The sequence below is a fragment of the Mugil cephalus genome, chromosome 8 (assembly GCF_022458985.1).
Source record: "Mugil cephalus isolate CIBA_MC_2020 chromosome 8, CIBA_Mcephalus_1.1, whole genome shotgun sequence".
NCBI lineage: Eukaryota > Metazoa > Chordata > Actinopteri > Mugiliformes > Mugilidae > Mugil > Mugil cephalus.
Window position 1 is genome coordinate 5,924,135 of NC_061777.1, and position 14,500 is coordinate 5,938,634.

Here is a 14,500-nt window from a genome sequence, read left to right on the forward strand (position 1 = left end):
CCATCTAAGGCTGAAATGTAGCTGGACATGAGATAAAAAGGTGGACTTGTTAAAAAAAGAAGAAAAGAAAAGAAAGGCAAAACAACACAAAAAATACACCGACCAGCCACAACATTAAGACCACTGACAGGAGAATTCAATTCAGTGTTCTCCTGGGAAACGTTTGGGCCTGGCATTGTGTTCCACACACAAGAAACGGTTTGGGAACAGCTAAAAAAACAGCAAAAGGTGGCCTCCAAATTCACTCCAAACTGTTCAAGTACTACATTCTGTTTCCAGACACCACAGGACACTCTCAGAAGGTATTAACGATATTAGGAAGGTGGTCATAATGTTACGCCTGATCAGGCGTACATCAGACTGAGGTGAAAACTGAACGTGTTTCACAGAGAAGTGAAGTGAGGAACGTGTCTGCTCTCCGAAGTCCAAATTTCAGTCTGAATCCACCTCTTTACCTCAAGTTGTGTGTATTAGGGGCAAGTCAGGCCTCAAGCTAATAAAACCACGCTTCAGTTAAAACCCCAACAGCTTAAAAGGCCAATAAAGGGAACGAAGGAGGATATAAGCATTTAACTTAGACTTTACTGTGAAATCATTACTATTTACAGACGTATGATTTACCTGAGTGAGTTCCAGTAACTTCTTCTTTTGTGGTACAGTCTTCTAAAGAGGCACTGTTAGAAGTGCAGATCGTTAACGATGCACTAGCTTCACAATCCACTGACATTTTCAAGTCACTGTTTTTTGTTTTTGTCATGTGTACATCTGCTGGTTTGATCGGCAGTTATTTGCGACTTCCATTACTGTCGCCTGGCCACATGTTGAGGGAGTGTTCATAGATGGGGGCAGTTGTGAGTTCTCGCTTCCAACACGCTGAACAAAAACAAAGCGGGGCAGATAGTTAGGTGGTCATGTAGATATTCTGCTGATTGCACCAGGCTCCACCCTGCCTGTATTGTTTTAGAAAGAGGTCAAAGGAGAAGCATCCCAACCACACTGCCAGATCTAAATGTGGTCTTGCTCCTCATTAGTCCATGTTAGTTTTGTTGAGACAACAGAAAAAGATAAAAAGATAAAAAGAGATGGTAAAAATAGACCTAGACAGTAAAAAATAAAAAAAAAAAAATAAGAGGACAGAAAAGGAGAAAATAGTTCAGTCGTGCTGCTTTTTATACTGTAACCCCTTCAGACTTTTGTGTTTGCACCAACATCAAACTTACATCTTCTTGAAATAAATGAAAAGGGAAGAATTGCATTGTGTAAATCTACACAAAGCCAGACCCCAAAACTGTTGCCTTACAGAACGCAAATTACAGGCCTCTTTCTCTTTCAGGCCTCAGCTCTGCTTTCAAGGAGGTTGAGCAACATTAGATGTAACATAAAGGGAGGATGGATGCAGAGAAAAAATTAACACAGTGTTTGGGAACTGCACTTGTTTTATTTCTCACGACTCAGTTCAGTTCATATTAAGTTTTATTTATACAGCATCAGTAGCGACACAAATTGCCTCGAGGGCCTTTGAAGAATCCAGTGAAACGCATGAAAGGAAATTAGGAGAAAGAAATAGAAGGGTGATATCACTATCATATGAAAAGATCAATGTTAAGCTACTCTCTGGATTAAAAACACACAAAAAGAAGATTTAACATGTCAATTATCCACCTAGCTAAACTAAGCTAAACTGCTGCTGGCTATATTTTGACTTCCATAGAAACTGTAATTCAGAAAAAGAAAATAAAGATAACGTTATAATAAAATAACATTAGAAATTAAGTGCAGTGCTGAGCTGAGATGGAAACTGTCAAGAGGAAACATCTGTTTACTAAGAGATACAGATGTTACCTGTGTGGAACTCTTTATTCCCATGTGTTGCTGCAAAATTAAAATCCTGATATTAAAAGGGAGCAAGTTGCTTAAGTTCTTCTTGACAGTCTGAATAATTTATGTTGAGTATTTATTTGTAGACTTCCATTAAAAGCTTCACCGATGACTAATATGTAAATGATAAAGCACTTTGATGTCTCGGGGAGTTTGCCTTGCATCTGGGAACATGCGGAATGCTTTAAGCCCATTACCCAATCTTCCAGTCCGATTGGAGCTACCGCAGCCTGGGGGAGGACATAAAAGCAGCCTCCATCCTCTTTCAAAGCTCTTACGCCTTTAATTTGTTTAGACAAACAGCACAAAACATGCCAGAGCCAACGAGGGGACAAGCTTGGGGTCTCTGAGCAGGTTATCTGAAAACTTCTAAAAAAGACTTGTCGGCAAAAATAAAAACAAAAATAAAAGAATCAACTGTGACTTGTTCTTAAATCAATGCAACGAAGAAGAATTTAAGGCCAAAGCTCAGGACATTTGCATGGAAACTTACAGGCCGTCACACTAGCCCGTCCACTTCTTCCTCTGGGAATCCTCAGTTTACAGTCATTTTATTCACTGTAGCACCTCCACCCAGATGGCATGCATGATATGAGGGGAACAGCTTTGCAAATGATGGAGCAACTACAGCAGCTCAGTCAAATTAGAGGCTTTCAGTGGCTCTCTCAATATGTGCCATATGTATGCACGTGTTGGCAGCCGCCTCTGAAGCTTAGACTGTCCTGATGTTGTGGTCGTAGATGACAGCGTGGGCGTAGAGGTCCGACTGTAGGAATGTCCTCTTGGAGTCCTCGCCGGGACCAGACTGAAACCCAGAGCAGAGTTAGAGCGGTTGGTGGAACTTATTTGGACGGTGCTGCCTTCAGAGGAGTAAAGCAGAAAAAACTGCAAGACGCGTTGTAACTGCTTTGTTTGTGATTGTCACTCGCACAAATGACACATTTCACATGACTTCATCTACATCTCTAATCAGTGTTCTTATTTCAAACGTCACAGAGTGCGTTAGCAATTACACGAGCCAACAGATATCCTGAACACATCTCTTTTTTTTAATAGCAGGTCCATTAAAGCGCAGCATAATAATTTGACAGTAACTGTTCAGTTTTCCGAGATGTTTTGTGTTACTCTGACTGTCAAAGCCGACACGGCTCCACCGCTAAGATGTGAAGCCACTGCCAGCTGGGAGCATTTATTTAAGGCTAAGTGTGTCAAAAGCTTCTGGTGGGAGTGGATCCATAGCCAGCCATTACACTCAATTTACACTTTTACCTCAAACACACTTGTGGGTGTCCTAATAAGTGAGGCAGTCTTCCTTTTTGCCAGTTCAAAAGAGTGTCAGTAGAAATAGGCCCATAAAAGTGACTTCATAGACATGTTAAGGGGAAATGGGAAATGCTGGTTAATGATGAGCAAACCAAAATGTGCCATAAACGCTCACGTCATCTAATTGACTTGGTCTGTTCCGCAAATCTCAATTTCAAGAGCTTTTTTTTTTAAACTCTTTACATAGCCAAGCCAATCAAGCCGTTGTCAAAACTGAAATATGACAACTCCTCCGCCCCCAACCCACTTTCTGGCTAGGATGTAAAAAGTGGTCACGGTATGACAAAGGGAGGAAAACAAATAAACCACCCGAAATGAGTTGATGTGAGATTGGATTTTTGGAAGGTTATCCTGTGGATCCGTGACCACACGAGCAGCTAGAGCTCACGGTGGGTTAAAAGCCGGACGGTTCTGCGCTGCTCCATGCCTGAGCCAATTTGGGCTGAGCTGAGCTGGGTTCTGGGCACAAGGGTGGTTTGCTGTGTCTGGCTTCCAATGCCTTCGCTTGTGTTTTTAATAGACAGCCTGGTCGGGGCGGTGCTCGACCACAGCTAGAACACTGTGCTGCCATTTTGGCGCTTGGCCTCAAAAACGCAGTCCCCACAGCCCTGTCTGCAATTTCAAAATAGTTCAGCCCCACCAACTACTTCCCCACCCCCTCTCCCCCTCCTCCCCCCCAGCAAAGAGGGGAAACTGGAGAGAGAAAAAACACTGCTGTCAGTCGTTATTCTTCGTGGGCCGCTGTCAGACTGTGAGTGTGGAGGAAGCACCTGTCTCGACCCCTTGATCCTCCATTATTCCTGCAGGTGGAAAGCAAATAATTTTTCCTTCCCAGTGATTGCTTTATCTCTCTCTCAGTCAGTCCACCTACTTCTAAGTCTTCTTCATATTGTATTACTCATAGTCCTCCTTAGTAAGGTTGATAGATAGGTGAATAAACTGAAGAAAAAATAATATTGCAACTATTCCAACACGGTTAAATTATATGGATGAAGTTGGAGATGGTGGGAGAAATACTACAAGAAATATACACTGAGGGTTTTTATCATGGATACCATTTATCTTAAAACAAAGCAAGATAAATGCTGCTACATACTCAGTAGCCCTTGTATGGCCAAACCACTGACAATAGACAGCATAAAGATGATTGGCAAAACCGCCCCTCAGAAGTGAGGCCAAAGCAAGTAGAGCTCCCCCTGGTGGCTGGCTCCAGTATAGTTCATAAGCTCCACCCCCTGCGTGTTATTCAGGCAGTTAATATATTGTTAATGCATGTATAAGTGTCAATTGTTTGGATAAGTTTTTAGTTAGTTATTTGACGTTATAGAAACAGGATGCGACATAATGGCGGCTAGAAGCTGTCGCGCTAACTGCTCCGCGAGAGTTAAAATAAGTACAGTATAATCAAACATTTCCTTAACTAGTAACTGGTAAGTGGTGGAGGTAGAACAGAGTGTAGTATTAATTAAAAGATAACACGAGTGAGCCTGGAGGAGAAATAATAAGGAATAATAATAATGCATTGGTTTTTCCATTAGATGCTCAAAGAGCTTTACAATTGAATGCATTATTCATTCGCCCGCAGTCACACCCTGGTGGTGGTAAACTACCTCAGTACTCACAGGTGCCCTGGGGCAGACTGACTGAAACGTGGTTGCCAATCGTACTTCAGTGGAGTTCACACTGGGAGCAGGGTGGGTTAAGTGTCTTGCCCAAGGACGCAACGGACAGACTATGGATAGGGCGGAATCGAATTGCCAACCTTTCCACCGGAAGTGTTGCCGGGACATCGATACCGTGGCTCTGCGTGGCTCCACTCTTGGACCAAATTGTGCAAACTCTGGCTCCAGAGTTGCAAGATGGCGTTCTCTGTATCTATAAATAGCATCAGTTTGCTCAGTGCTAGGAAGATTTACACAGTCCATGCGACCGGCCAATATCCGAAGATAATAATAAGTGTCTCGTCATCCATCTCCGGCATCTCACACAGTGTTTAACGCACTGACGCATGCTGCAGTGGAAGGGCCGTATGAGGACTTCCCTGGAGTAAGTATAAAAGACCTGATGAACTTCGTTCTTGCGCTCGGAGCAAGAACACATTTCTTGCTTCTCGTGGAGCATGTAACAAGCTTAAGAGGAACCAGAAGAACAACAACAAAACTTACCAACGGGTCCACATTCAGGATCTTTTTGTCCCTCTTGTTCCTGAAGAGAAGGCCGTTAGGGTCATCATAAAGCACCTCAAAGTTGGGACTGGAGTTGGACGTGGACACCTGCGTCTCCCAATTGTAGTAGCTGCAGAAAAATGGAAACGGTTCCAGTTAGATGACTGGGATGACGTCATTTTTGAAGCTTGTAAACTAAGGTGCTTTAAAAAACGGTGGGAGGCTACTGCTGCACTGTTTTTTTCCCCTCATGGCAAGTCTCAGAGGAAAAATTAAAAAAAACAAAAAAAGTTGCCATCTTTTACTTGCGGAAAAAAAAGTCTGCACCTGTACGCAAAGTGGAAAGAAGACACATTCTGGACTTGCTGCTTCCACCACCACCACCACCACCAGCCTTGATGGAACAGCTGACATCATGTTTGAAACTACAGAGGTGCTGCTGCCAAACGCTCCCCATCTGCAAGACTCTGTAGTGATGGTAATCACTTATGGGAGCAAATATGTTTGGGGAAGATTTTCTCGAAGTATTTAAAGGTAGTCGTAGTGAGTAGCAGCTTTGCGTCTCACTGACTGCACTTCCCGGCCTTTTTGGGTTCTTTTCTTTCTTTTTTTTTAGACACACATAAATATATTGCTTCAACACATTTGTAATTCATGCGTGTCAATGAAAGGATGTGACTCGCAGCACTCGGGGAGGGTGGGGCGGTGTTGTGATTTGGTTGGTTAGATTTTTTTATTTTTTTTTTAACTTAAAATAGATGAAAATAGATCAGCTTGAGATGAGACGCTATGTGAACCGAGAAAAAATAATATGTATTGCCTTTTCTTCTTTCTCTAACTCTGTGTTGTGTCCAAAACGCTCACACGGTCACAGAAAGAGGCTGAACTTAACAAAATGTGCTTGTTGCTTGGATTTATTTCTGGAGTTCATGGCTGACACTCGATCGGTAATGCGTTTTATCATTTTATTACTCTGAGTAATAGCGAAGAAGGATATTTTGTGTGTAATCTCTTGCGTGACTTTACAGACTCACACAGCAGGGGACTTTAAACCAGCAAAAATCTTGAGGCCTTGCATGTTTCATAGAGGACAGAAAACTTCATGGATAAAAGAATATTACACTGCCATTGTTATTGTGTCAATACTCAACTGTGAGCTGCTAAAGAACTTTGCTTTGCAGGAAAGAAAAGAAAGCAACCTGCAGATGGATGTTATCTTTTAAAAAGACACAGAGTATTTAAAAGTCTGTTTTCAATTTGACTCCAGGGCACTGTTTTGGAGTTCACTGACACAGGCATTAAAGTAAAGCTGTGACTAATAAGCGAGTGAAACCAAAGAATGGTTTGAATTCCAAAATAAATGACTGATTAATTTACAACGTCCGACTGGATCCCGCTCCACTTACAAGTTTTCTGCTATTTCTGACGCAGCAGAGCAAATGTCTACAACTCGTTGACTGAGTGAAAAAAAAAAAAAAAAACACTTGGCTTCATAGGTTAAAATAATTTGTTTAGCATGTGTATCAATTTCAAGATAGGATTTATCTGTGTTTTAAATATTACACAGTTGTATATCATTTGGACCCGTCAAATCAAATGTCAAAAGACAACTCCTGTAGGCTGTTTGAGGTAAAGGATCAGAGATCAGAGATTCCTTAGCCATAAAACTGGCAGATGATCTCTCTCTGCTGACATGAAACAGAAGGCAGGTTGGCCTTTGAAGACTAGTCATTATGGCAGGGTTGAGCGCTGCGCTGTTCTCGTGTCAAGTTCAGATTCGGCACAGCCTTTCAGCCGACAAGTGTCAAACAAGGAAACAGAGAAAACCAAAGACAAGACTCTTACAAATGGTTTAACTATTGAAAGAATAGCCGGTAGTCCAGAGCCTGGCGGGACTTGAATTAATCAGATTCATTCATGACATAATTTTGTTCTGCTGCACACGCACCTTATTTTAAAACACAGTATTCTTACAGAATGGTAACAGAAAATGGCCACAGACTGGCAAAACAACAAACAACAACCACAACCAAACCTCCATTGTTGGTTAGTTGGATTGCTGTTATTGCAAGTGACAAGTAATACCTACAATGTGTGTTGTGTAAAGCTGCAGAGCATTTTCCGCATTTCTCATCGTTAGCTGATCACATCACCAGCAACACAACTCCACATGTCACAGTCTGAGTAGCTGAATGTTGCTTTAGTGGGCCTTGGCTGTTCCCCAATAGCAGTTTGTGATCCAACAACTAAGTTGGACCTCAGGGATGAGGCTCAGCATAAATCTGAGAAGAGGTGAATAGTGTTGAGAAGTGGAATGGGCTAAAGCTGCAGCACCCAGGCTGTAAATGTCAGAGTATAACATAGTGGAGTGCTGCCAGCATTCTGCAGGTAATATGTCACTTGTTTGGATGCTCTACTGAAGCTAGTACGTGATTAACTGTAGATCTGAAGTATTAAACAATTGGCATTGTGGAAAATATATTTCCACACGTTTACACCTACATTGTAGGGCTGCAAAAATTATTTTGGTCGCTGGGCTGCAGTCGAGAGGTTTTCTCTCCAAGGAATCTCTAGAGGCACATAAAACCTATTCACAGATACCTATTTGAATTTGAGCCATAAAAATATTTTCTGCCTGCAACATATTAAACATGCTTGCTGCAAACTACACACAAACAGACTGTATAGTACAAGCAATTTAAAAACATACCCATGTGGCCTTTCCAAACCCCACCGACCCCCACTATGCAATTTTGGGAAATGTAAATACAGAAGAGCTAAGGCCAGGTATTCCAGCCAATAACTTGCAGTATACTTTCCTGGTCTGACCACGTGTCATATTCCCAAAGACATTCATTCAGAATAAGGGGTGATGGTTCATCTCCATGTCAGTTTACAGTGGCTTGCGCCAAGATTCGACAATGTGACACGGAGAACTTCATCCAACTTCTCGACGAAAAACATGTTTATTTGCGAATTTACTATTTATACCTTGGGTCACAAGTGTATCATTCATCATTCATATGCCTTAAAATACGTATGAAATATGAAACATATGTAAAATAAAACACAGCGGTAGCACATGGTCTAAATTTGACTTAACGGATGAGACACTTGACTTGGTCTGGTCTCAAATGACTGATTTTCGATGTTAATTACTTGAAATGTACAGTATGTTGTTCATCATTGATTCAGCTGACTTGACTATGATTTTATGCATATCTTGCACTTCTGAAAAGGTGACACCGGATATGATCTGACACCTCAGCTATGTGTCAACCGTCACTGCATCAACCATCTTCCTGTCCAGGAAACATATACTACCCTGGACGCCTCCAAGCAGTTCAAACTGTGGGAAATACACTGATGCATAAAATTATATGGTATGATTGAATGAGAAGTCTGGCATTTGTTTTGAGTTGCCAACAGAGCCGAGTGAAGCAAGTTCAAAATAGATTGTTGCAATGTCCCAATTATGAAACACAAATTGAGGTTTTTCCTTTAAGACTATGGAAAATTACATTGTCTGAGACTTCCTGTCAGACATATGCATCCTTCTTCTCTTTGTAAATTAGATCTGACAGTGATTCAGTAACTATTTATACCGAGATGCCATACAACAATTAACATATTTTGGTCAACCACTTTTATTCCATGGTGAACCGCTTAACTTTTGCTAGAGAAATGGAACAGATGGGAGATATTTTAACACCGAACATGAAAAAGTTGACGGAAAAAGCTGAAAAAAAATCTTTTTGAAGCATTGCCGAGAATTTTGTTCATACATTACTTGGATGTGTTTATTGTCCCCACTTCCCAAACGGTCCCATATGAAGTGTCACCAGGGCAACTGCCTGCACGGTCGGTGCACATTTGGTCACAAAGAAAGCTCCAGCAGCTGGATGGCACCACACCCAGACATATGGACCAGTAAAAGTGTGAGAACCTGGATTTGGTGGAAACAATGACGGGGCTCTCGGCACCCGTTCCCGGTTCCCTATGCATTTACCATGGCTGTTTGACACGTGCACTATGTCCTTTCACTTTCCATAGTTACCGTGCTTAGCTCCATTGTCATCTCCAGGCGGTCATTTTCCAGGGTAATGTCAACAGTCTCATTATAGGGCTCAGAGGAGCCCGGACTCCAAGCGGTGGATGATATATATCATAAAACAGCAAAAACACAGCATGTGTATTCATTCATGTATCTTTTTTTTTTTTTTTTTACTTTAGTGGCTACAGAATACAGTCCAGCAACCATCTCTGAAGTTATCGTATCCAGAGTAAATCACCATGTTGAAACACAGTTTTGTGAGTAGAAATTACAGATAATCCTTCTGGGGGTGTCATGGGACTAACTTAACAACAAGTCATAGGTGGACCATGTCCAACTGACAACACCATTCACAAATTTATCCAACCACCCACCTACACACTCCTATTTTTAACCTAGGAATTTATTTATGTCCTTTGCAGATATTGTCTTTAAGGCAGCCAAATCTGAGTTTATGTTGGCCCTTTTGTCGAATGAGAATTGGAAAAAATCGGATTCAAAATAATAAAACTAGGAAGACTGTAAATGTTATATTTGTAGGATAATGCAAGCACTAGTGTGTTCATCCTTTTCTGGATGGTTTTGTGCTCTTGAATGTATTTCTCCGCATTTCTTCTTTACTTTTTCGTTCCAGTGAATGGAAAATAAAAAAGGCAACTAGTCGGCAATTTATATAAAATAAAAGCAAATCCTCTCTGGCTGCAGAAAAGTCAAATGCTGCTGCTTAGAATTTAAGAGTCAAACACCGAGCAGCCTAATGCGTTAGCTCATATTTAAAGAACGCTCGCTAATTGGAACTTTTCATTCTGGTATAATGACACATTCATGAGAAAATACAGCCCTACTTTGTCATTCCATGAATAGTTTCTGATCGTAATTACTTGGACATGACACGGAAAATGAGGCTGGAGGTCTCTGACCATGGTACTGCTGGTGGAGCACTAAAGGAATCTATCAAACACAATCCAAACATATCAGCACAGAGAACAAACAGTGCGATTGGATTTAACCCTGATGATTCAGCCAATGCAGTATGTGCGTGCCATGTGTGAAGATCAACAGAGATGACATGGAATGTTCCAGCTTACCAGCAAATATTTAGCAAGCTGGCAAACTCCAGCGTGATAGAATGTCCCACCGACCACTTTTGCAGCTTGGACACAATGCTTAAGACCCGGCCGCCGAATCACCTTCGGAGCTGGAACAGTTTCTCTTTTGTATTAAAAGTTAATAAAACGGGACAGCAGTGCAAATATTTTCACAGCAGAAAATGAAGCCAGACACACAGGTGCACGGCAGAGGCTGAGCGTGGAGGCAACATGGTTTTGGCTCCAAGAGACGCATGCGCTATATTTCCGCCGAGCTGATCCTTCAAATTCAATGTTTCAGTCTGTCGCCAAATCCGCACAGAGCAGGCTGACAGCACAAGAACTATATATAATATTCAGCATTACAAAAAAAAAAAAGTTTAAATCACAAAGGCATGTTGAGTAACAAATGCAGCATATTGCACATATATTTAAGATGAAAATTAGCATGTTCTTTCAGTCACTTAAACGTCGTAAAGTAGAAATGAGCAGTAAATCAATTAGGACTCTCATATAGTGAGTTGTTGCCCAGTCTCCTAAAGGTCTTGAGTAAACACAGGCACTGGAAAGAGGGAGAGATAAAGAGAGGAAGGAGGGGGACAGCCAGAGCGCATAAACAGATGGTCACTTTACTGGCGAACATTAAATAGACATCAGAGATGCTGTAGGCACATCTGGAGTGGCAGGAAGCTGGCTGCACAGAGCTGCAGATTATTGGGTTAATTAGACAAAGGTCAGGATCCTTGTGTGAGTGTGTGTGAGTATGTGTAGTTGGAAGTTCAGAAAGTTAGCATTTAAACACACCTATTTCTTCTCATCCCTTTGCCCTAGCGGTGTCATGTCTTATCTGCGTAACATCTAAAGTTTGCCTGAAGTCACAGCAACTAAAGCAAATGTGTATTTGAAGGTGAGTCGATGGTTGATAGTCTAATACAGCTGCTTATTTATAGTCATCCAGCCACCTCTCTCATCATCAACTTACGCAGTACTTTAGTTAGAAAACTGTCTATTATTTGAATTCTGTACAAACTCCTGTTACTGTATGTACTTATGTGTTGCTTGCTGGATGCACCATTTCCACCTATTCAAACAAGACAATTCTGCATGATTTACTCTTAATTAGCTTCCTCATTTAGAGGTCACACGCTCACAACATATGCATTTATAAATTGAGTTTATACTCTGCCTGCTACCATAAATCTTAAATTTTTTTGGTGATATGCAGAAGTGTAAAAGGAAATAAAAATTGACGATTGGACATAAAATTAATCCTAATATTATGTAGGTCTCCAAAACAGTTGTGACATGGTCCTTCTGAGGGTGTCCTGTGGTGTCTGATACAAAAATGTTGTGAATGAGGGCATTTACTTTTTGTATGTTTTGGATTTATTTTTGAATTGTTCCTAAACCGTTTTTGCGTGTCAGTGGTTTTAATGTTGTGGCTGATTGGTGTGCAATGAATCCAAACTGCACTGTGACGTGGTTATTCATCCACATTCACATATATGTATTAAAATTTGGAAACTTGGCTCAACGTTTGTGGTAAGAATTATTAATTTTAAGAACTTAAATGGTCCACATAAAACTGAGTTGTAATCTAATTCAAAAGTTTACTTCTCATTCAAATGGGGAAAGTTTGATGTGTTTCGTGTTTAGTACAGTTTTGTTTCATGCATTTGCAAAAGACTATGACACCTGTTACATGAAATTTGAATTACATTTGTTTTACATTTTCTCCAAATACCTTCAACCAAATCTCTTTTCTTCTAATGGTTTAAAGTCACACATTTGGCTCCAGGAAGATTCTCAGTTTCATCTACATTTTTTTTTTTTTCGCTCTTCAAGACTGTGTACGTGAACCTATCCACCCCTCCTTGCTGGAGGTGGGAGGTGGAGGCCAGAGCTGGCGCTGGTGTCGCTGCTTTGTGCTCTCTGTGGTTGTAGAGGAGGAGGAGAAGGAGGAGGAGGAGGGAGAAGATTCAGAGTCCTGCGGTGGGAGGTTTAGTGCACTGAGTGGGCAGCAGCTCCAGCATCTGCTCCCTCTTAGCAGCAACCACACTGGGTGTTATTGTTCCCGACAGAGATGAAAAAAAAAAAAAAAAAATGGATGGGGTGGGTTGGTGGGGTGAGAGGGGTGGAGGATGACATAGGGGGGAGAGAATGGGAGAGGTGGTAGAAAAGTTGAAAATAAAGACGGGGAGATGTGTAAATCTGATGATGCCAGGTGAGTTTTAGTAGATGATAAATGAGGCTGAGGGGGAGTGTGAAGTCAGATGTCAGATGGAGGGAGGGCAGCGAGGGCAGGGAGGGCAGGGAGAGCTGTGGTGGGGTGGGGTGGTGTGTGTGTTTGGGGGGGGTTCTCATAAAAGCATCATTAGGGAGTAGGTTGTACCTCCAGGCATGCTCACCCAATGACTCACACCTCCAGCTTGTTAGGGCTTCCACTCACCAGTGGGGAGGCCGCACTCAAGGTCACAAGCAGGGTTGTGTGTCAGAGCACATGGTGAGAAATAGATAAATAAAACAACACAGTCTGACACTTTGGTTTCAACGGAAGGGAAAACCAACCACTTCTGAAAATAAAACACCAACCGTCATTCTTTTAAGTGCTGGAACAAAAACTGTTTCGTTCAAGTCTGTCGTGTCATATTTTAATATCAATGTGAATACGCTGCTTATAAAAGTGCATCTAAAAGTCAGTAGATTGAGGAGGATGACAGTTACACTAAGCTGCTCTGACACAGACACACTTTTTTGTATAATTTCTATCGCTAACTTATTTTCCTAGTTTTGGCTATGGAGACTGTACACACTGTTTAACTCTTTAACACCTAAGCCTCAAAATGTCTGGACTTCTTTTTGCTTATTTTGACTGGCAGTTACTTACAATTTACTCCATGTTACTCCAAGAGTGTAATAACCTTCCAGGAGAGACCCAAGTGAAATTGCATGCATGTATGCATGCATGTGACGTCACAGCAAGTGAAGTCTCCGTGGTTACGGCCACTGAGTGGCAAAAAGTGAGTTGAGCATGGAGATTAGCAGCATTAGTTTGAATCATGGGCTAATCACAGGCGAACAGATAAGTGTGTGGATGTTGTTGTTTTGGCGTAGTTATGTCCAACAGTAAAGCAATAAATGGAATATTTAAGATCATTCCTCATCATCCTTTTCACGTCCGGTAGGACAATACAGTATTATGTGGCTAACATTACTTCTTAGTTAAGCTCTTAGCATTAGCATCTTTTATTTAGCTACATTTATCATAACTGAAATGACCTAAAACTAACTGAAACTGAGGCTAATCCGCTTTCCAAATCCATACTAGTTTGTATGGATCATTGTCTAGTCCAATTGCCCTTAATTTGATCTAATAATTCACTTTTTTCTCAGACTTGCTGTATTTGCTGCTACATTTCACCATGTTTTTGCCACTGCCCCAGGCGGCAGTGACATCAATGCATACCCTCTAGAAAGTGCAACGTCTCAACTTTCCGAAACCGCAAACCGTGACATAATCTTGTGCAATCGTGCCGCTGGTGACACATTCATTTTTAAAGGGTTAGTTGAGATGGTTTGGACGTGTTCAGAGGAGGGACAGTGAATATATTGGTCTAACGAGGCTGAGGTTAGAATGATGAAGGTTGTTGGCGAAAGAGAACAGGATACAGAGGATAGGATGAGATGGAAGCAGATGATTTGCGGTGGCGACCTCTGACAGGAAAGGATGACGAGGGAGAAGAAGATCTATTTGGAATATGTAAAGAAAGCTCAAATTTAGAGTTTAGCGTTCCAAGAGCTGAAAAAGCTGAGAACAGTCGGTTCCGCAAAGACGGTAAAAACTGTAATTTTTCATCTCACATAAAGTCAGATTGGGGATGTGTTCAAAACCTCTGTGATTATAATGTTCACTCTGAATCCCGTGTTGTAAAGTGTGCAGGATGAATTCACACAAATACATTGGAGGTTTAAGTCAAACCTGATAACAGTAC

The 14,500-nt window shown here is 41.4% G+C and overlaps 1 protein-coding gene across 1 annotated transcript in view; it reads right to left on the minus strand.

The window, feature by feature from the left end:
• Positions 1-1,418: 1,418 nt before the first annotated feature.
• Positions 1,419-14,500, minus strand: part of cfap299 (cilia and flagella associated protein 299) — a 61,457-nt gene continuing 48,375 nt past the window's right edge. Inside the window, exons 5-6 of the mRNA XM_047590959.1 lie at positions 5,367-5,496; positions 1,419-2,683 (exon numbers count right to left, since the gene is read on the minus strand). Coding sequence (XP_047446915.1) covers positions 2,591-2,683; positions 5,367-5,496 — 223 coding nt within the window. The 3' untranslated portion in view covers positions 1,419-2,590. The remainder of the gene's footprint in view (positions 2,684-5,366; positions 5,497-14,500) is intronic.